Here is a 22,936-nt window from a genome sequence, read left to right as displayed (position 1 = left end):
GTTTTATTTGATCCTAGAGGCAGAAGGGACCCTACAGTAGGTAGATCGAAACTCAGGAGAGAGACAAAGATTAAACAAAAAAAAAATCTAAGAATTATCTTATTGGCTTCTGCATCATCTACAGAACTACTTTTCACAATAGAGAAAAATATCTGCAATTCAGAGAATACATGTATTAGTCAATGTTTATATTTATTCTTTGGAAGTTATGAATGATTGTCATCCTTGATCAAGAAACCTAAGTTCATACTAAAATTCTTTAACACATTCTAAAATCTGACTTCCTCTCTCAGAGTTTTAATCTATCAGCCAATTTAAAGTAAAGCAAAATTGTGGTAATCTTTAGATATATTTTTTCATTTGGGGGGAAATATATTTGCCCTTAAACTGAAACTTTGATACCTAATAGTTGAATAGCCATGTATTAGTCACTCAAACTCTCTGAGACCAAATTACTCTATAAGTAAACTGAGAGTGATAATAACACCATACTCATGCTATAAGACTATTAGGTTGAAATGCTATTTTATATTTAACATATACAGCTATATTTTTAGAACTATATGCTATTAGGATTAAATGAAACCTCACACATAAGGCACTTTTCAAACCTTAAATTTCAGTTATTATTATGAGGAAAATTTGTCCTCAAAATTTTTAGGTCTAGATCTCTGAGTATCCAGAAACAAGAAGAGACCTAGACTTCTTGTATGCTGAGTATGGAGTGGAGGAATACTTTAATGGGGCTTTATGGAACCTGTATTCATCTCTTCCTTCTAAGTTTTTCTTCTACAAGTTTACTCTGAACAAATTGTTGTTTCTTACCTGGAAATATGATTTAGCCTTGCTCCATTGCCAGACTTATAAACTCTGATTTTCTATTTGTAACCTCACAATTTAGAACAATGCTTTATACATAGTAAATGTTCAATAAATTCTCTTTTACATCCTCATTCAAGAAGGAAGTATGGCAATCTGGGTTTAGCTTCAGTGCTCCATCTGTCTTTCCTTTCTCTATGCATCTCTGATATTCATTATGGGACTAGTTCAGAGTGTGACCATCTCTTTTGGTAGCTGCTCTGTCCTCCCTCCTCTTGCCCCACTTCTCTCACACATCAGAGGCTAGAGATTTAATCAGCTATACCCTCTACAACAATAAATTCCCTTTTAGTCTAGAGGAAATATAATTGTTTGGGGGTCCACATGGCCATTTTATGGAATTTATTTTAAATTAAAAGTTATTAATAAAATAATAATAGCCAAGAGACCCTAGTTAGAAAACTTACTAATACATGGACAGAGATTTAGCTCTCTACCCTAATTGAAATTGTGGCTATTTCCAGCTAACTGGTCTGCCATGCTCTTTTTCTTGACATGTCCTAAGTAAACAGATGTGCAATAAAAGCCTTCATGATTTACCATGAGGTTTTAATAGAATTAAATTAAAACCATTAATAATATCTATAAGTAAGTGAAATTTTTCTTAAATTAACAGGCATTTAGTTGGGGAATTAAGTCATTCCTTCCTTTCATGGGGCAGCTAACTAGATAGCACAGTGGATAGACCACAGGACTTGAATTCAGGAGGACCTGAATTCAAATGTGGCCTCATTAGATCCCAGCCAAGGCATCTAACCTCTGTTCACCTCGGTTTCTTCATCAAAAAAATGGAGATAATAATAACACCTATCTCTGAGGGTTGTATGCCCTGTATAAATGTTGGCTACTCTTCTATTCTATACTCAGCTATTACTAATGTTCCTACTAAACTGAGTCTACTGTAATCAGATCTTTTATTTTGATCAAACCTTTTATTGGCAAGTAAGAGGACCCTACATAACCCATTTTAAGCTAATCAATCCAAGAGCTCTTTTTTATCTTCCTTTTCTACCCACCCACTAAAAAGTCACAAATTGGAATGCCTTTAAAAGCCTACCCTATTTTGAGCTCTAGGTATAGTTTTCAAATTAAAAAAAAAACACTTTTCCTTAATGGTTTTCTGCCCCAAAACAGCTAAATTTATCTTTTCTGGAAATATAATCAGAAAAATTAACTGAATTTTCAAATCGATATTCATAGGCTTCTCTCAACAGAGAATCTTTGCAACTTCTTATATTAAAATGAGCCTATAAACTACATATATATATACATATATATATAGTGATGAGATATGGTATACTAATGCACATATTCACAAATGTATTTATTCAAAAATATTTATTGAGCTCTAAGTGCAAAATACTATGCAATGTATCTTGGGCAATATAAAGATAAATTAGGCATGTTCCCTGCCTTCAAGAAGTAAGGACAAGTCATGGGGGGCGGGGGGGGGGTGGAGAGGAGGAGATAAGATATGTACAAAAATAACTGTGATAGAAGGCAGAATGTGAAACATACCATAAGAGAAATGAGAGGTGTTTTCAGTTGAAAGAAAAATCATGTTCATGCAGTCATCCTTAATCATATCTCCACCCACTACCCTCAAATGGAATTGGCATTTGATTTGAGCCTGGAATGATGGGTAGATTTTTACAGAGGTGAGGTAAGAAGGGCAGAAAGAGAGAAGCATTCCAGGCACAGGGAAGAATGCAAGCAAGGGCAATGAGATAGGAAATTGTGGTTGGAATGTATTTAGGAATGATAGGCATTCTCTTCAGTTGGCTGTGTCAAGAATTTTCTGAAAGGGAATAATGAGAACTACATCTGAGCATATTGGTCAGAGCTAAGAAATAGAGGGATTTGGACTTTATTCACTGGGCAATAGGGAGTAATTTAAAAGTTGGATAACCAAGGAGTAGAGATGGTATTGATGAGGGGACTCAAAACCACATTATATAAGAATTCATTGAGGAATTTGGAGTCTTTTGCCTGAGAGGAGTGAAGGGATAGAATCTCAAAATACATAGGCAATAGACAGTTCCACCAATGGTGCAAGTGATGTAGAAGAAGACTTTTTACTCAGTAAAAGGAAAAACTTACTGATAAATAAATGTGCCAAAGAGGTATGGAAAATAATTTTTCCCATCACTGAAAGCCTTCAGAAACGGGCTTGATGATCACTTGGGTGCCTTGTAAAAGAGTTTCATGCTTCAAGTATGGGGTTAGACTAGAAGACTGCTTAGGTTCCTTTGAACTCTAAGATTCTATGATTGTACTATCTGAGCCATGCTGGAGGAAGATGTAACTTGCAATGGTAAATAGGATAAACTGGACAAAGGAAAAATCAGAAGCATTTATGTAGGTTTTTTATAAGGGAAAGTTAATGAGTGCTTAATCTGTTAATATTTCAAATAGATGGCAGCCCTCCCCTACTACCAGTCCATGACTTGCTACCTACCCTATGCCTAAGTAGCCCCTTCTTGAACCCACTGCCCCTTCTACTTCTAAAATCATAATCAAATCAATACAGTTATAGATCTTGGAAAGTATATGGCCATTTACTTCCCTGTAGTTCAATTTATTCTTGTAACTTTCTAAACCTAAATAGCCCTCCCTATTCACTTTTCCCCAATGTTATTTCTGCCTATTAGAAGGCTTCTTGAAGGCAGAAGAGTCTTTGCTTTAAATTTTGTGTCTTCTTTGCCTAGCACAGTGATTAACTTATAGTAAATGCTTAATAAATTATTTTCCATTCATTCATAATGAGGGACTGAATTACAATGATGGTGGAGAGGAAGGACATAAGTATTTCTTAAGCACCGACTACATTCCAGAAACTTCTCTAAATGCTTTACAAATATTATCTCATTTAATTCTCACAATAACCCTATGAGCTAGGTGTTATTGTTATCCTCATTTTTCAGTTGAGGAAACTGAGGCAGCCAAAAATTAAGTGACTTGTCCTGAGTCACATAGCTAGGGAATGTCTGAGGCAGGTGTTGAACTTAGGTCTTTAAAAATATATACACATATATATATATATATATATCTTCCATCTTAGAATTGACACTAAGTATTGTTTCCAAGACAGAAGAAGAGTAAAAGCTTGGCAATTGGGGTTCAGTGACTTGCCCATGGTCATACAGCTAGGAAGTGTCTGAGATCAGATTTGAACCCAAGATCTCTCATCTCCAGGTCTGGTTCTCTGTCCACCGAGCTACCTAGCTGGCCTGGAATTCAGGTCTTCTTAACTCCAGTGTCTACTGTGCCACCTAGTTTTCCAAGAGTGGCAAGAATGGGGTGGATTTGAAAGACAGGAGATGATCAACATAATAATATAATAATAATCTAGCATAGAATTCCAGGAAGATGATGTCATCAAGCCATAAAATTTCACAATTACGGGGGAGAAGGATTCTTAGACAACTAAACAGAATATCTATCTATAGGCACCTGCCTCTTCTTTTTCTGAACTGGAGAAAAAAAAAAGCAAGGACAAGTCACCTCTGAGGCCACCAGGAATGTTCCCAAAAGCTTTCTGTACTAGTCCAAATTCATCTAAATCTATGTCCCAGGATTATTTACTTTTTTTTTTAGCCTTACTTTCTGTCTTAATAACAACTCTAAAACAGAAGGACAGTGGCTAGGGAAATGGGATTAAATGACTTACTTAGGGTCACACAGCTAGATTATTTCCTTTGGAGTCAAAAATATATATTATTGGCACCAAATACTTTTTACATAAAGTCTATCCATCCCCCTCTGCTTTTATGAGCTCCTCACTAAGCAAGTATTCAAATCAAACATCTTTTGAACTTTTAAATGTTGATTCTGGGAATTTGGGGCCATTTTTAATATAAGAGGTAAGGAGTATAACCTTATAACTGAATGGACATCTGAAGAGAACTTCAGTTAATTGAAAAGAAAGTTAAATTATTTTGTGACAAGTACTATATTAATCTGAATATAGGCTGCCTTTAAATGTAGAAAATACCCCTAAAAGGAAATTTCCTTGAAATTTTTTTCTTTTAATGTAGGCTTATATGGGAAAAATCCTTATATGTATAGGTTGTTCTAAAAAGTCATTGAATTATTAGAGTAGCTTAAAACTGCATTAAGATTTTTGGGATGCTATATGTACACAAATGTATATACATGCATGTGCATACACGTAGTTAATGGGCACCATACATATTAATACACATATTAATATGTATATTTAGTGGGAAGGATATTTTAACATATGTATGCTATAGAAGTTTTGAAGTCCTGAGATTCATATTCCCACTGATAGGTCAGATTCCTAGAATTTGGCTATATTTCCTCCTCAGGGGAAAAAAAAAGATGTATAAACAATAATATACTTTTAAGTTTAATCTGAATTATTAACATTTTCTACAACATTTTCTTAAGTCTAGATCAAACTCAAATCTAAATCTTACATAAGGATTCCTGTGGAATTGACTTAGAAAACCACATTTTCGTTATCTATGTTCTACTGCATTTTTAAATTTATTTTGTTAAATAGGATAGCTAGTTCCTTTACCTCTTTTTAAAAATCTCTTTAGAGTACAGATTTAGTAGTGGTGTTGCTGGATCAGAGTTCATGCAGTTTTATAGCCCTTTCAGCATAGATCAAAATTGTTCTCCAGATTGGTTGGATTGGTTTATTACTCTACTTGTAGTTCATTAATGTACCCATTTTCCCTTATTCTCAGCATTTGTCATTTCTGATAGGTAGGAGGTGGTATTTTAAAATTGTTTTGATTTGCCTTCCTGTAATCAATATTAATTTAGAGCATTTTTTCATGTGACTATAGACAGCTTTGATTTCTTCCTCTGAAAATTGTTCATATCCTTTGATCATTTATCAATTAGGAAATGGATATTTTTTAATAAATTTGACTCAGTTCTACATACATTTGAAAAATGAGGCCTTTATCAGAGCTACTTGCTGTAAATTATTTTTACATTACATCATTATCCCTGGTAACTTTTAACAGAATGTAGTTTCTCTGATTATCTCTTTCAATTAGGACTATTTTTGTTTTTGCTTTGTCTGAAATCATGATTGTTACCCCTGTCCTTTTCTCTTAAGCTGAAGCATAATAGAGATTCTGTTTCAGCCCTTCATTTCATGTTCTTTCCCAAGCATGTCCTTTAAATATAACATATTGTTGGGTTCTGGTTTCCAATCTATTCTTCTATCTATTTATATTTTATGGGTTAGTTTATACCATTTCTATTCACAGTTACGATTATTAATTGTGCATTTCTCTCCTTCCTATTTCTTCTATTTATCCTTCTTTCTCTTGTTATCCTGTCAAAACTCAAAAGTTTGTTTTGCTTTTGACTACTGTCTCCTCTCATTATTCCCCCATCCTAATATTTTTTATCCCCTTCCACTCCTGTCTTCCTGTTTAAAAAAGATTTCTGTGCCCAATTTAGTGTGTGTGTTTGTTTCTACTTCCCTTATTGAACTGATTTCCAGTGAAAGTGATATTCAAGCACTGCCCACCCCTTACTTCCCATTTCCTCCTCCATAATAAAAACTCTTCTTTGCATTTCCTCTTTATGTGAGAAAATCTGTCCTATTCTATGTCTCCCTTCCTCCTTCTCCCATTGGACACCTCTTTCCCTCTCACTATATTCTTTTTTTTGAGATAATTAAAAAATAATTGACTCACACCCATGCCTTCTTAGTATGTAGACTGGTCTAATAGCAATAAAATTCTTAGAACATACGTGCATTATATTTCCATGTAGGAATAAAAAATTAATTCTATTGAGTCTTTTAAGATTTACCTTTTTATGCTGCTCTTATGTCTTATATTTGAAAGTCAAATTTTCTATTCAGTTATAGTCTTCTCATTAGGAATGCTTGTAAGTCCTCTATTTCACTAAATATCTTTTTTTTTCCTTTGAAGAATTAAACAATATTCAGTTTTGCTGGGTAAGTTATTCTTGATTGTAATCCTAATTCCTTTGCCTTCTAAAGTATGATATTCAAAACCATCTGCTCCTTTAACATGGAAGCTGCTAAATCGTGTGTGATCCTCCATGGTATTTTAATTATCCTCCACAATATATTAATTATTTCTTTCTAGCTACTTGTGATAGTTTCCCCTTTGACTGGAAGCTCTGGAAATTGACTATAATATTCCCAGAAGTTTTCATTGGGGGATCTCTTTCAGGAAATGATCAATGGGTTCTTTCAGTTTCTATTTTATGCTCTAGATCTAAGATATTGGGGAAGTTTTTCTCTGTAACATACATAAATATCATATCTAGGCTCTTTTTAAAATTATGGCTTTTAGACAATCCACTAATTATTATATTATCTCTCCTTGATCTATTTTCCAGGTTAGTTCATTTTTCCAATTTTGAATTTTCTTCTTTTTTTTTTCATTTTCTATAATTTCATTATGTTTCTTGAAGTTCTGTGGAGTCATTAGGTTCCACTTGATAAGCTCTTGTACTTCTTTTTTCCATTTCACCTATTCTGCTTTTAAAGGAGTTCTTTTTTTTTCTTCCAAAGAATTCCTTTGCCTTTTTTACCATTAGGTCAATTCTGGTTTTTAAAATGCTATTTTCTTCAATATTTTTTGTACCTATTTTTAAACAAGCTATTTATTCTCTTTCATAATTTTCTTGCATCATTATCATTTATTTTCCCAATTTTTCCTCTACCACTCTTATCTCTCCTCTTAATTTTTCCAAGAATTCTTCTTTGGCTTGGATTCAATTAGCATTTTTCTTTGAGGCCTTTGTTGTAGTTCTTGTCACATTATTGTCTTCTGAGTTGGCATCCTGGTCTTCCCTGCTAACATAGTAGCTTCTTATGGTCATTTTGTTGTTGCTGTTTGCTCCTTTTTCCACCCTATTTCTTGACTGAACATTATGTTAAAATTTGATTCTGTTCACCTAAGAGTGAGAAGATAGTATGCCAAGTTAAAGACTTTTTTACATTGCTATTTTCAGAGCTGGTTCTGAGGCTCTGTAAGTTTTTGGTGCTTCCAAGGTGATATTATCCTGGGAGATATGTGGTCACTCCTCCTCTAGCCTGTGTCCTAGTATTTACACAAGAAGGAACCTTGATCCCTACAACAACAACAACTGTTAGCACTGTTCTTGGCTCTGAGACTATAAGTAGGGATCCTACTTCCTTGTGACCTCAGAAATGCAATCTAAAACTGTGTATCAGTAATAAAGTGCCAGAGGTAACCAGTGCCAACAAAGGATTCACTATAATCTCTTTCTGATCAACCAGAAGTTGGTTTCTGTCCAACCCCTATTTATTGCCTCTGGTCTGAGAATTTCTGAAGCTGCTGCTGCTCCAAGGCCCACCACTGTTACTCCTGCTTTGCTTTGGGCCTTCACCCACCCCAGTGCTATAGACCTCTCCTTCAGACTTCCTAATTTGTCTTAGGCTAGAAAATTTTCTCTATTTGCCTTTTTTGTTTTCTCTGCAGCTCCAAGATTTCACTTGGCTCCAATATTATAATCTCATTTGAACCCACTCAGGCAGGAATGTGGCCCATTAGCTGTATGTTAGATACTTGTGCTCTAGATAATTCAAAAATAATAAATTAAGCCCTTAATTTTAGCACTTATGAATTATGGCATTTATTGATTTCCTGGGTATAAAAATTCTCACACTGAAAAATTTAATAATCTATTCTCAAGTCATTTTACCTAGCTGCTGCACATTGCTAGGCCATCAGAGGGCACATAGTCTAAGCCCTTTATTTTATAGATGAAGAAACTGAAAATTAAATGACTTGTCCAGAGTCATAAACATAGAGGAATCATCAGAGAAATGATTTAAACATAGAACCTCAGACGCAAGAGCCATTGTTCTTACCTGAAAACATGTTTCCCAAAACAAACCTTCCATGATGTATTTTTTGCATATTATTCCCTCTTGAAATTTCAAAGAGTTAATGCAAACTATTTCTTGTTTTCTCACAAGGAAAAGTAGATAACTGAGAGAACAACTTAAAAGAGTTAAAATGTACCATTTGATACAAGAGAAATGATAACTATTACCATCATTTAATTGTTTTCCTAGAAATTCTGAATTTGGGAAAGAAGGGGAAAAAGAAAATGTTAATTGATTCTTTCCAAAGAGCTAGTAGGCAATCTTCCATTCCCATTCATTCTCTTTCCCCCTCCCCATGGGGCACTTGTTGTCTTACCTTAAGGCATAGGTCCAATGCCAACAATTTCCTAAAGGAACGGTATTACTTTTCTTTCCATCTTTGTGATGGTTGCTCCCCTTCAGGTGATAGATGATTCCAAAAGGAAGGAACAAAAGACTGATTTCTGACATGGTCAGATAAAGGCTTAGTTATTCCAAGTGGGTAGACATTTGCCAGACTTTATTGCTTTTCTCCCAGGTGATTAATGTGGGGGTTTCAGTGTCTCTGAATGATATTGGTGACATGGAATTAATTAAGTTACCATTAGAAATGTCAGGCACCAGACAAGCTCCCATCCCCTAGATTAGTGTTTCTGTTGTTACTGGCTATTGGACACTATCCACTTTTAATGGTGTCTCTTCATGTCCCTCTTCTGCTTCATCAAACTTATAGTATTTCTGGGCTCAGGCATCTCCTAGTTGTTAAATTGGGCTTATGAGTTCTTAATCATGTTAATCCTGGAGTTAATAATGGAACTAGAGGATTAGTTTGTCATTTCATTGGTAGAGAGGATTCCTAGGCAATGAAACTTCCTCCAAGTTGGCCTTATTGTCCTAAAGAGTTGCCTTGAGCAGTAGTTAAGTAAATTTCCAGGGTCACATAGTATATGTTAGAGGTGAGACTAGAACCTAAGTCTTCCTGGTTTTAGAATCAAATCTCTATCATCCATGCTATTATGCTAATGTTAATCACAGAGCTCTTACCAAGGCTTGGTCTCATAACTTGATAGAACTAGAAAAAATCTTAGATGTGATTTGTACTAGTCACCCCTCTTATTTTTACAAATTAGGAAACCAAAGTTCTGAAAAGATGTGACATGCCCAAGATCACACAGATAATAGTATGAAGAACCTTACTAGAATGCAGATCACCTAGCTCCTCCTATTCCAATATTCTTCCAAGTGAACTGAAAAGCTCTCAGTTTTCCCATAGTGGGCTCAAAACCCAAAGGATTTGGTTAAGCAGAACAAAAGCTCTATTTTTGAGTCAACCCACTTCACAGAGAGCTCTCACTTGGAGCAGAGGAGCTATTCTTTTCTTACTAATAGGAGGTATGCTATAATGAATAAAGAGCTAGCTTTCCCGAGGAAAACCTGAGGTCAAATCCTTTTTCTGAAAACATTTAGCCCTTCAGTGCCCCAGCAACCTTTCTACTACAATAATTTGTAAAGGAGGTGTAGACTGCTGGTGATGATTGTTTCTTCACCACCTTTTCCCCTTACTTGTGAAATCATAGCTCTGGTATAAAAAAATTACTTTGACGGCATAGAAATCTAGTTGATTCTATTTTCACAGAACTTAGGAAGGAAAATATCCATAAAGCCAATCTGGATATATCCCCTCTTTTTAAAAAGACATAATATTCTCCACCTTTGAGGTTTAACAAAACTATGAGATAGGGGAGAGGAGGAAAGGGAAACAAGCTAAAATATAAATTGACAGCCTTTTAAATGCCATAGAAACATTCTACAGCTAAGAAAGATCTGAGGTTTAAATTGCTCAATTTATATAAAGAGGCCAACAAAAATTTTCCCAGCTTACAAAACAATTCAGTACCTTGTCCCTAGCCAAACAACCTCATGAGAGTCCACAAGACCCTAGGAAGTATGGTAGACATAGCACTATAAGTAAAGACAAAGTCCCTCACTGAGAGAAGCCACCTCTGAACCATGAAGAATTGTTAAATAGGAGGGATTAGACTTCTTCTAACTCTAGTCCAAAGGTACTAAACCTCAGAACTGAAATTGTAATTCAGGACCAAGGAGAAAAGCCTTCTGCCAATTCTTGGTCATTTTCCCCAGCTGAAAAGATCACTATAATACTCCAGCTGGATGCTAAAGCAACCAGCCAAGCCAGAGATTAGAGGTAGTGAAGATTATACCCACCCAAAAAAAGAGCCAACCCTGGAAATCCAGTGAATTTACCCATCCAGCAGTAAACATCATACTCTACAAAGAGGCTGGTTTTCTTCCAGGTTCAATCTGGCCAATTTGTCTGGCCTATTCCAGTAGCCACTAAGTGACTTGCTTGACCCAGCTTAGGAAAAATTGGTCAATTCAGCTTAAATACTATGCTTAGTAATAAGCCTGAGCAGCAAAACAACTTGTCCATCACATTCCCCAGTGAACTTTGAGAGGACCCCCTGGAGAAAGAAAGGACACCAAAGCCTTTCAATGCTAGAGTTGTGAGTTGTTTTAGCAAAGTGTATTCCTTACATGCATGCATCACTATCATTAGAATTACATGACTGCTCTTTCCCACCATATAATTCATATGTATCCATGGGAAAGTGGCTCCAGGCTAGATGGAAAATGTTTTAAACTATTATTCTTCTAGGGCTCCTTGCTGTTTATAAGATATAATATTTTATAATTATATTATTTTTATAAAATAACACTACAATAAAAATTATATTATACTTGTATATGATACAATTAATTATAATAATTGTTTATACCATATATAATAAGAACTAATTACTGTTTATAATTTATCATCTATAAATAATTATAAGAACCATTTATTATAATCTATTGGCTAATTATTAGGGGGAAGCAAATTGGTGGAGAATCATGAGCTACAGTATCAGGAGGATAGCCAAGCATAAAGATGTTCCTAGAATCCTGAGAGTAGTAAGGCTGTCCCTCTAAGGCCCAACTTGTCAGTGCTAATTTGTGATAGAGTTGGCCCAGAGGGGATGGAGGATTAAACTGAGACCCGGGAGAAGATGGATAATTTGCCTAGATTCACACAAGTAAAAAGCAGAAGAGGTAGCATACCTACCCAGTTCCCCTTACTCCAAATCTAGCATTCTAGCAAGAAAATTGGGTTCCCTTTGAAAAAGTAGCCTGCAAAACTCTTTTCATGTTCTCATTCCCTGTCTGAGCTCATAGATCAAAACATATCCTCTATTCCTTAGGTGAGCAGTCTGCTCAAGGAAAAAATAAAAACTGACAACCTGATGAATTCTCTCCACACTTCAGCCAATAAATATGTAAGTTTCCAGCTTTCATCCCATTTGCTATGATTTTCATTAATATCCATTATCATTAGCCTGCCTCAGCTTAGATCACCTTTTTTTTGAGAACATTATGAACTGAAAAACTAATGGATTGTGTCAGTGAAATGCTGAAGTCCTATTTCTCTTTAGAAATTTTTTTCAAAATCAAAGGAGCACACGAAGAAAGTGAATTTTTTCAGGTTGTTATAGGTCCTTCTGGTCTACCTATATCAGCTTAAGTCACTCATCCAAAGCAGTTCAATTTGATGAGACACAACAGTAACTTTTTAGTGATGTTTCTAGAGTTGACTCAGGTGTTTATCTTAATAGAAATAATTAACAATACTTTTCTATCAGCTATTCACATACATAATCTCATGTAAAGAGAACAACAACCCTGTGGCATTAGTAATGAAGTAGCATAATAAAAAATGGCAGTATATAATATGTTGGCGTTTACTATGTACTTTCCCCCTAAAAACTAGGATAAGTAGATAAAAAAATTATGATTGGAAAGGATTTACAGCCAAGTCATCTAGTTTAACCTCCTTTACTTGACTCTTGAAGAAATAGATTCAGAGAGGGTTAGACATTTGCCCAAAATAGTGGGCAGCTAGGTGGTTCAATGGATAGAGCACCAGGTCTGGAGTCAGACTTAACTTCCTGTGTTCAAATATGGCCTCAGACACTTACTCAAATCACTTAATTTATTCGCCTTTATCTGTTATAGAGAAGGAAATGGCAAACCATTCCAATACGGTTGCCAAGAAAACCCCATGGTCCGTGGGGTCATGAAGTCAGTCACAACTGAAAAACCATCTTCCCACTCTGCCATGCTGATTCTCCTGAAAACTTTTCTAGATTCTAAGAAATATTCCTCAGAGCTAGGATGTTTGTTAAGCACTTACAATGTTCAAAGCACTGAGCTTTGTACAAGAGTACAAGAGATATCTAATGGGAAAAGGATAGAGATAGGATAAGATTTATCCTTTTCCCATTACAGATACAAAGTGAAGAATGACTTAGTTCTTTCCATCAAAGAGTTTCCAATCCTTGACTGCAGCAAACACTCTGATTTCAGGATTTAAAGTGCATTAAGACTTGTGGGATTCAAACCCAGCCTCAGCCACTTCCCAGCTGTGTGACCCTGGGCAAGTCACTTGACCCCCATTGCCCACCCTTACCAATCTTCCACCTATGAGACAATACACCGAAGTACAAGGGTTTAAAAAAAAAAGACTTGTGGGACACCCTATATTTCTGCTGTGGAAAAAGCAATATCTTTATTCCTCTCCATGCAAGTTATGCAAGTTCCCCCCCCCCCCTAAAAAGCAATTAAGAGCTTCCCGGAGACTTGATTGCCTTAGGGGACTAAAGGCTTACATTGCTGATGTCACTTCATTATTACCCAATGAGAGAGAGAAAAGAAAGAAGGAAATGAGTTTGCAAACTCTACAAATCTTACCATCCATAATACTGACATATTTCACCAAGTATGAAGTAGCCATGAGGAGCTCTGGTCAAACTGAGATGTTTGACTGGTAAATCATTGTGACTGTCCTCAGCAGCTATCCTTGTTGAATATCCTTCTGCTACAGCTAAATTGATTTCTTTGTTGTTTACCAGACATTTCAGTCCTGTCCAATTCTTTGGGACCCCATGTTTTCTCAGCAAGTATAGGGAGTGCTTTGTCATTTCTTTTTCTGATGGCAAATAGAGGTTAAGTGTTTTACCCAAGGTCATGTAGCTAGGACTTTTCTGAGTCTGGATTTGAACTCAGGTCTCTGATTCCAAGCCTAGATGTGTGATGCCTAACTTCTCCAAAATGTGAATGTATATATATGTTTCTCATTCCTGTGAGTTGGGCAGGTTTCTTCCATCACTTTAACCACAAGGAAGAAGTAGATTCAGAATGTACTTTTGTGTGATTCTGAACCAGGTGTCTGGTATCATCCTTTCCATCTCCTTTCTCTTGACCTTCTATCCTTGCCCTAATCTCAGTGGATCAGGGTGTTCCCAGGAGGGCTGAGTTTGTGACAAGAAGAACTTTCAGAAAATAACTTTGGCTACATTTCTAGCTTGATCCTGATTGTGACACTGCCCTATCAACCTAAGGATGTGTTTAAGAAGCCACACACCTACCACTGAGTGGGAAAATGATAAATCACAAGAGAGATTTAAAAAAAAAGGATTTATGGTAGAAGTAGCATTTGAGATGGCCTTTAAAAGATAGATGGCAATTCAGCAGATGAGGCCAGGAAGGTACAGCATTCCAGTCATAGAGAACAGCATGAGCAAAAGTGCAAAGGCAGAAAATATAGGTTGTGTCCAAGGCACATAGAGTACCCACTCTTGGCTAAAGAATAGAATATGTGCATAAGAGAAATAAGAGATAAGGTAAGTTGATATCAGTTTGTGAAAGACTTTAAATTCCAAGAAGAACTTGAATTTGATTCGTTGTTGGCCACTGGAGACATTTGAACAGAGGAGTGATAAAATTAAAACCATGCAAAAAGATCATTCTGGGAGCTATGTGACAAACAAGTTGGAGGATGGGAGAGAAGGGAGACAGAAAAGTATTAACAATATTCCACAGGGCTAGTATAAAGACCTCTATTTAGGTACTGGTTCTAGTAATAGAGAAGATAGAAATTTATGTAAGAGATCAATTAATCAAAAAACATTTGTTAAATATTTTAAGTTGTTTTTTAAGTCATTTTTCAGTTGTCTCCAATTCTCCATGTCCCCATTTGGGGTCTTCTTGTCAGAGATACTGGAGTGGTTTGCCATTTCTTTCTCTAGCTTTACAGGTGAAAAAACTGAGACAAACAGTTAAGTGATTTGTCCAGGGACACATTGGTAATAAATGTCTATGGTCTGATTTTAACTCAAGAAAATGAGTCTTCCTGACTCCAGACCTAGGCACTTTATCCACTGTGCCACCTAATTGTCCCTTATTAAGTGTCTGCTACATGCTAAGAAACCTGGGTTAGGCACAAAAGCAGAAATAAAGTATTCCTTTCCCTCAGGGAGCTCACATTCCATCAGGGGAGACAACATGTACATATATAAGTATACACAGAATAAATAAATTCAAGGTAATTTTGAAGATAGGAAAGTAGAATGGACAGGACTTAAAGACAGCTTAGGTTGAAACAGATCAAAGGAGATCTCAAAGACAGCATCATAGAAGGTAGAAAAATTATGGTGGCTCCAAGCCGAGATGGTGAAGTCAGGAGGATGAGTTTTAAAGGCATGGGTAAATTAGGTTTTGTAGACATTGGGTTTCAGAAGCTGGGAATAGCTGGGGATGTGGTTCTTTCACTCAGCAGAGAGAGTGGTCTCTACACAAAGAGATGGTAGTTGGACCTATAGTGAATAAGAAGGGAATTTGAAAAACATTTTGCCAATTGTTTTAATGTAAGGAAAAGAAACTGACTCTGTAAAGCATCTTTTAATATGCATCACAGGAGCTATCTTAAAATGCTCTTTAGTGAGTCATGGAATAAAGAGTCTGTTTGGAATTTTTTTTAAAGAAGCAAATGAGATAGCCACAGGAGAGAGAACAGAAGAGAGAGAAGGAATCCATAACCTTGGGGAAATAACCACCTTAAAAAGGCAAGGAATCATAGTCAGTAAAAGGGATGGTGAATGTGGGCACAGCTAGGTGACTCAGTGGATTGAGAACCAGGTCTAGAGGTTCTGGCTTCAAATCTGGTCTCTGACACTTTCTCTCTGTGTCACTCTGGGCAAGTCGCTTAACCCAATTGCCTAGTCCTTATCACTCTTCTGCCTTGGATTCAATACATAATGGTGGTTTTAAGAAAGAAGGTAAGAGGTTTTTTTTTGTTTTTGTTTTTTAAGAGAGATATATAGTATGTGTAAATGCTCAAACGGAAAGGATTCAGTTTCTCCCTGCTGCCTCCCTAAATTCAAATTTCCTTCTCTGACATTCAAGGCCACCTACATTCTAAAATAATAATGATGATTTCACACTAGTGCCTTCTGTGGACACTACTTGATAGGGGAGCCAAATTGAAGCACTTTCTCTGCTCCTGTATCCTTGTTCTTGTTATTTTCTTTCCCAGTCTTGTCCTGCCTCTTCATTCCTCAATAATAAGGAGAACAAGACATCTCCTTATTATTGAGGAATTGAACTCAAATGTCATCTCCTTCATGAAGCCTTCCCTGATTCTTCTTGTTAGTAACAAATTCCTCCCAGATTTTACTTAGCACTTTGGTTTGCACCTCTCATAGGATCATAAATCTAAGGATGGAGGGTCCTCAGAGACCACCTACATTAGAGATATCTGACACAAGACCAATGGTGGCATGCCACCTAAGACACTCCAGAGAGTAGCTTGAGACAGATTAAAATGGAATCAGGAAATATTTTACAAAAAAAATTTTAAAAATACAATAAAACATAGATAGTATCATATTATAAAACCAAGTCAATATGTTCCACAGAGATCCTTAGGAACAGATTAGCAGTCCCCATTTCTATTTGGGTCTGACATCACTGATCTAATCCACCTCCCTCATTTGACATATGAGGAAACTGAAGGAGATTAAACAACTTGCCTAGGATGATATAGGAAGTAATTTTCAGAGGCAGGATTTGAATTTTGTACTTTGGTACCACAATTCTCTCTAATGAGCTTATCACATACTATATATTGTAGTCATCTGGGTTCATTCCATGAACAATTATTAAGGTAGTATGTTAGGCTCTGGGATTACAAATAAAAAAGATAGCTCCTGCCCTCTAGGAGCATCTAATCTCAGTCCCTCCTCACCATGTTCCTTGATAGTGTCCTTCTATCTGTGACAGAAAGAAGCTGAGAATTGGAATATGAAGACCTGGACTTCAGACTCTAGAATATACTAGCTCCCTACCTGTTGCTGAGCCTCTCTATCTCTGTAAAATGAATAAATATATATGCATATAAATGTCCATTTGTCCAACATATATATATGTATATAGATAAAAGAAAAAATATAACGCCTAAGAAAGCTCTTTGAAAACTTAAGAGTTTATTGTTGTTCAGTCATTTCAGTTGGATCCAACTCTTTGGGATTTTCTTGACAAAAATATTGGAATGGTTTGCCATTTCCTCCTCCAATTCATTTTCCAGATGATAAAAATGAGGCAAACAGAGTTGAGTGACTTGCCCAGGATCTCATATCTAGGGAGTGTCTGAAGCCATAACTGAACTCAGGAAGATGTCTTCCTGACTCTGGACCCACATTCTATCCACTATGCCACCTAGCTGCCATTTTCAAGGAGATATGAATTCTAAAAGATGGAAAGGAGGAATCAGGGACAGACTGTGCAAAGGAAAGGAGATGATACATCTATTCTATCGAGCAAGCAGCGAGCAAATCAGTTTAGCAAAAACACAGAGTGAAAGAAAGGGGGCGAATGTCATCGGTGTGTGAAGGCAGGTTGGAGCCAGATGATAAAGAACTTTCAATGACCAAAAGAGGAGTTTGGGATGATAGGTGTAACATGCTTGACATTGAAACTTTTTGAGCAGGGGCATTACATGGTCAGATTTGCACTTTCTAACTCATTTTAACTGTTTTCTTTAACATATTTTCACTGGAATTGCTTTTCTCCAAGATTAGGTAACTAGGGAGTAATTGCTTTCAAACCTGTCAACTGGAAATGAAATGTCATCTAGAGACTAGAAGAGATTGGAAATTTACTGACATGAACTAGCAGAGTTGTAGAAGTGAAATTGGGCATGTTACTAGCCTCCACCTGAGAAAGAAGGGGTTTTTAATCCTTTTCTGTGGTGTGGACTTTTTTGGCAACCTGCTGAAACCTGTGGACCCCATCTCAATTATCAAAAAATTTTAAATGCATGATTTATATGATAAATATATGATAAATATATTTCATATATATTCATATTCAAACACATTTCATATATGAATTCATATATCATAAATAATATGATAAATATATGATAAATCTCAAGATTTAGGTGTTGGGGTCAAGGGATCTGAGGATAGGGACTTCTGTTATAAAGAGTAACAGTTTCTGTTTTGGCTTCTCATATTAATGATTCACAGCACAAAAGGAGATTGTGGAAGGGATACAAGAGGAAAAAACTAAGCAATAGGGGAAAATATACTCAAAAAATCTATTTTAAAAGGAGATTGCCATAACTTATGCATAATTAATAGAATTTATTGAAATAAATTCTTTTATCCATTATTATAATAATAGCTAGTATTTATATTGTTGTTTGGTCATGCTCAACTCTTCACGACTGCATTTTGGGTTTTCTTGACAAAAATACTGGAGTGTTTTGCCATTTCCTCATTTGTCAGATGAAGAAACTAAGATCAGCAGGGTTAAGTGTCTTGCCCAGGGTCACACAGCAAGTAAATGTCTGAGGTCAGATTTGAACTCAGGAAGATGAGTCTTCATCTCACTACATAGTATTTTACTACATAGTATTTTACAAATAATATCAAACTTTATCTTCACAACAACCTTGGGAGTCAGATTCTACTATTGTCCCCTCTTTACAGATGAAGAAACTAAGGCAAACAGACAAACAGAGATGAAGTGCTTTGCCCAGGTTTACATAGCTATCAAGTTTCTGAAGCTGGAACTGGACTCTGGGCTTCTTAAGCCCAGGCTCGGAGCTCTATCCACCCTACCACTTAACTACCTCTCAACTGAGGGAAAGAAAACAAGCCAACATTTTTTTAAGTTGCAAACCAATATATAGGTTGAAAACAAAGAAAGAGAAATGGAATACAATAATGAATTCACTGAAATTGGATGAAATTATTTGAGGATCTGTTATTGAAGTTGCAGCTGAGAGGTCATCTGGGTGATTGGAATTGAGGTTTCTGCTTCCCATCCAATCAGCCCAAACAAGTCTGCCTGAAAAATAAAAATGAAGGAAAAATCAGGAGAAGTCTCAGAGGGCAGTCATTCCCTATACATTTAATATCATATTGCACAGCCATCCTTTCCTGTCTGGCTTTTCTTCACCTCCACTCTCTCTTCCTAGCTCCCTTTGGTGTGGAGTACTAACCCTGAGCACTATTGCTACCAAAGCACTATTATCTGATGCCCCAATATTTCATTATAGAATTTAACCCTGACCCAAGCAGAGTGGAGGAGAATGTCACCCAGATCTCACATTAAAGAGGTGCACTCGAATGATTGTACTGTATACTTATGGCTATAAAAGCACTCTTATATAAAAGATGAACTGTCATTCATCTGTTCTAGAGGAGGCAAGCAGCAGCTCCTTGACCGTAGGAGTCATAGCTTGGATCTGCCACTGATGACCAGGGACTAATGATCTAGGTTATCCTATAGCTACCCATTCAACTAAGGTCAACTGTCATGTTACCTAATCTGTACAGTGAATGAATGTTAGCTTCTGAGGCTATTACATCTCTGCTCCTTTAATTCCCCTAAAGATTCCCCATCTCCCAGAACCTCTGGGTGTAGATCATTTGGACAGTTCTGTGAAATCCATTATAATGAAAGCCTGATACCTTTGCTGTGTACATTTCTGATTACCTTTATGCTCATCTACATCCAAGTTACATTTATTCTTTTTTAACCTCTTGGGGGATGAATCTTTTCCTGTCAATAAGTGACAGAGATGACAGTGGAAGAAATTGATTTCTGATTTGTGAGTTTTAAGAAAGGCTAGCTTTAGGAAAAAATGTAAAATGTTTCTTCTTCCTCTTTTTGCTGAAGTATCCATCCTCTACCATATGAGATACTGTCTATCTCCTTCCCATAACAGTGTACTGTTCTCTGTTTTTCCTGTACCTCCCCTATTAAATAGGAACCTCCAGGTGTTCAGGTAATCATATAGATTGTCATCAAACTAGAAATGGGGGCCACTAAATCATACCTAAGAGTCTGTGGAGGCAGGCACATATAGATTTAAATTTAAAATGGAATGTTATCTAAGATGAAATATTATCTATTTAAAATGCAATTGTTTGTTGTATTTTATTTATTCTATTAAATATTTACCAACTTCATTTTATTCCTTTTTTTCCTCATTTTTATTTTTTTTTTTGGTTTAGAAAAAATTTTTCCATGGTTACATGATTCATGTTCTTGCTCTCTCTCCCCCTACCCTACCCTCTAGTAGCTAATGCACATTTCCACTAGTTTCTTCCTGTGTCTTTGATCAAGACCTATTTCATATTGTTGATAATTGTTCTAGTGTGGTCATTAAGAGTCTACATCCAAATCATGTTCACATCAATCCATGTGTTCAAGCAGTTGTTTTTCTTTTGTGTTCCTACTCCCACAGTTCTTCCTCTGAATGTGGGTAGTGTTCTTTTCCATAAATCCCTCAGAGCTGTCTTGTGTCATTGCATTGCTGCTAGTATAGAATTCCATTACATTCGATTTTACCACAGTGTATCAGTCTGTGCGTACAATGTTCTCCTGGTTCTGCTCCTTTCACTCTGCTTCAATTCCTGGAGGTCATTTCAGTTCACATGGAATTCCTTCAGTTTACTATTCCTTTGAGCACAATAGTATTCCATCACCAGCAGATACCACAATTTGTTCAGCCATTCCCCATTTTCTTGCCACCACAAAGGGCACTGCTATAAATATTTTTGTACATGTCTTTTTCCCTATTATCTCTTTGGGTTAACTTTATTTTATTCTTGCATAATTAAAATAAAAATGTCAAAAATATCTAATTGATTCATAAAATTGCCATGCATAAGATAAATAAGTAATATTTAAGTTTTAACATGAAACAGACATTCAGGTTGACAACAGATGGAAGACTTTTTAAATTTTCTTTGAAATGCACTTAACAATCATCAATAAAAGCAAATTAAGATTTCATTGATGGCACAGCTTCCATTTTTGGAGAAAAGGATGAAAATGGTTTATTGAAGAGATATAATTAATTTATCCTACATGTTGTCATGTTATTTTTAAAAAGTATACTCTTTCCTTATATGTATCCCAGCCCTCTCCATTTCCAGAACCTTTTGGGAAACTAAAAATTATGGTATAGATAATGAGTCAGTTCTTACTCAGACATACCAGTTTAGATGACCTAAATACAAAAATTCTAGAGCATGGCATCAAATTCATCTAAATAATCAACATATCTCAATTAAATTTAGCATTAAACAATTTAGGGAATTCTAAATATTTCTTCCCAGACATTAATTCATCCTTTCCTTAGGAGCAAGGTAAAATTCTCTTATCTTCCTTTTCTCAAAATTTGAATGGCTTCTTGGTCCACAGGGTTACTTATATTTGCCTTCCTAAGTATCAAGAAATTCTCATTCAAAGGACCATCACTACCTCCCAGACCTGCAAACAACTCTAGTAAACTAGTCAAGGAATGAAGTTTGACCTCTCTGAACAAAGTATTATTCAGATGACACCAAATCCTTTAAACTATTTCACAAGTAATCTTGAATCTTTTCTCTTTACAGGTATGAAAATGCAGATTGCTTCATGTGACAAGAGTTTCCCTTGAAGAACAAGTTTCAGCTATGGACTGTTTATTCTAAGGACTATCATATCACAAGGCTGATGAACCAACTGGCAACATTTCCTCCTTTTCTCTTCTCAAGTTTAAGATATTTACAATTATTCAGCCTTCGATACTTTTGTTTTCTCAGTGGCTTTTTATTACCTAGTGTTCATATTTATTTTTTCTTTTTATGTTAAAGCAGGAACTCTTCCAAATCTCTTTTTTTTCAATGTCATTGCCACTGTGTACATACAAATGTTTTATTCAGTTTTCTCATATACCAGAAACATATTTTTCACATATCAGAAGTACATATATGTCCCTTTTATTGTGCTTTTAATAAATAATGACTTTCTCAAGAAGCTTAAAGGCAATGTGAGTATAGAGTTGGCAATAATTTGTTTTCTCCACACAAAAAAAAATGTGCATTTCCCTCTTGATATCTTAACACCATGATAACCTACAGACCCTGGAGCTCAGTAGTAAAAATTGTATAGGACATAAGAAATAGCAAAAGAACCAAGGGCAAAACCAAAGCCAGGGAGTTGAAGACTCTTTATGTAGCCTCTATAGCATTTCATTTTTAATTCCCACTATGTGACTAGAATTTGGCACCTCCAAGACTATATTCATCAAAGATATAAGAGCATAGATTCATAATTAATCCACTTATATTATACACATATTTAGCTCTTTTATAAATTTAGGGAAAAAAATTTCATTGGCCATTACTGAATTCCCCTGATTATAGAAAATGGCCGTTTCATAAGTCCAATGTTGATCACTTGCCAGTATACTGCTTGTGTTGGCAGATATCAGTCCATTGGAAATGAAATCATCTCTTGAGAATTGCCTGATCAATTTTGATCCCTTAGTACACAGACAGCTTCCCCCCTCCACAAAAAAAAATCAGACTAAGTTTTGTGAGATGCTCAGGTACTAATGAGCATGCTATAATTAGTACTTTAATTTTTGTAATTTCTTATCCCGATTTGTATATTCACTTATCTGAGGGACCCAAGGTCAGTTTATATGATGCAAACTTATTGTTAATTTTTTCTTCCTTTCAATGACAGTGCACTTGAAGAGATTTACCTCTGAAGATTTCAATAAATGATCATATTTGTTTCAGATTGCTGATGACTGAACTGTGATAACACAGAAGTTAAGAGTTTAAAATTAAAAAAAAAAAAAACTAGTTAAGTAAGGAGTATCTGTACTTACACCAATTTTTTTTCTCTAGAGAGTTTAGAACACCCCACCCTCCAGCAGTGTGAGACTCTAATCCCTAACCAGTACACACTAGGGTAGCGCCACCTATGGACAGGAAGCAGAATTGCAGGAAA

The 22,936-nt window shown here is 35.8% G+C and overlaps 1 protein-coding gene across 1 annotated transcript in view; it reads left to right on the top strand.

Annotated features, from left to right (window-relative positions):
* EMCN (endomucin) overlaps positions 1-22,721 on the top strand; it is a 170,995-nt gene extending 148,274 nt beyond the window's left edge. Inside the window, exons 10-12 of the mRNA XM_044681625.1 lie at positions 6,807-6,832; positions 12,001-12,075; positions 21,550-22,721. Of these exons, the coding sequence (XP_044537560.1) occupies positions 6,807-6,832; positions 12,001-12,075; positions 21,550-21,555 (107 nt within the window). The 3' untranslated portion in view covers positions 21,556-22,721. The remainder of the gene's footprint in view (positions 1-6,806; positions 6,833-12,000; positions 12,076-21,549) is intronic.
* Positions 22,722-22,936: the final 215 nt, after the last annotated feature.

This window comes from Gracilinanus agilis, chromosome 6 (assembly GCF_016433145.1).
Source record: "Gracilinanus agilis isolate LMUSP501 chromosome 6, AgileGrace, whole genome shotgun sequence".
Classification (NCBI taxonomy): domain Eukaryota; kingdom Metazoa; phylum Chordata; class Mammalia; order Didelphimorphia; family Didelphidae; genus Gracilinanus; species Gracilinanus agilis.
Note: the sequence above shows the minus strand (reverse complement) of the source record. Positions and strands in the feature narration are given on the sequence as shown.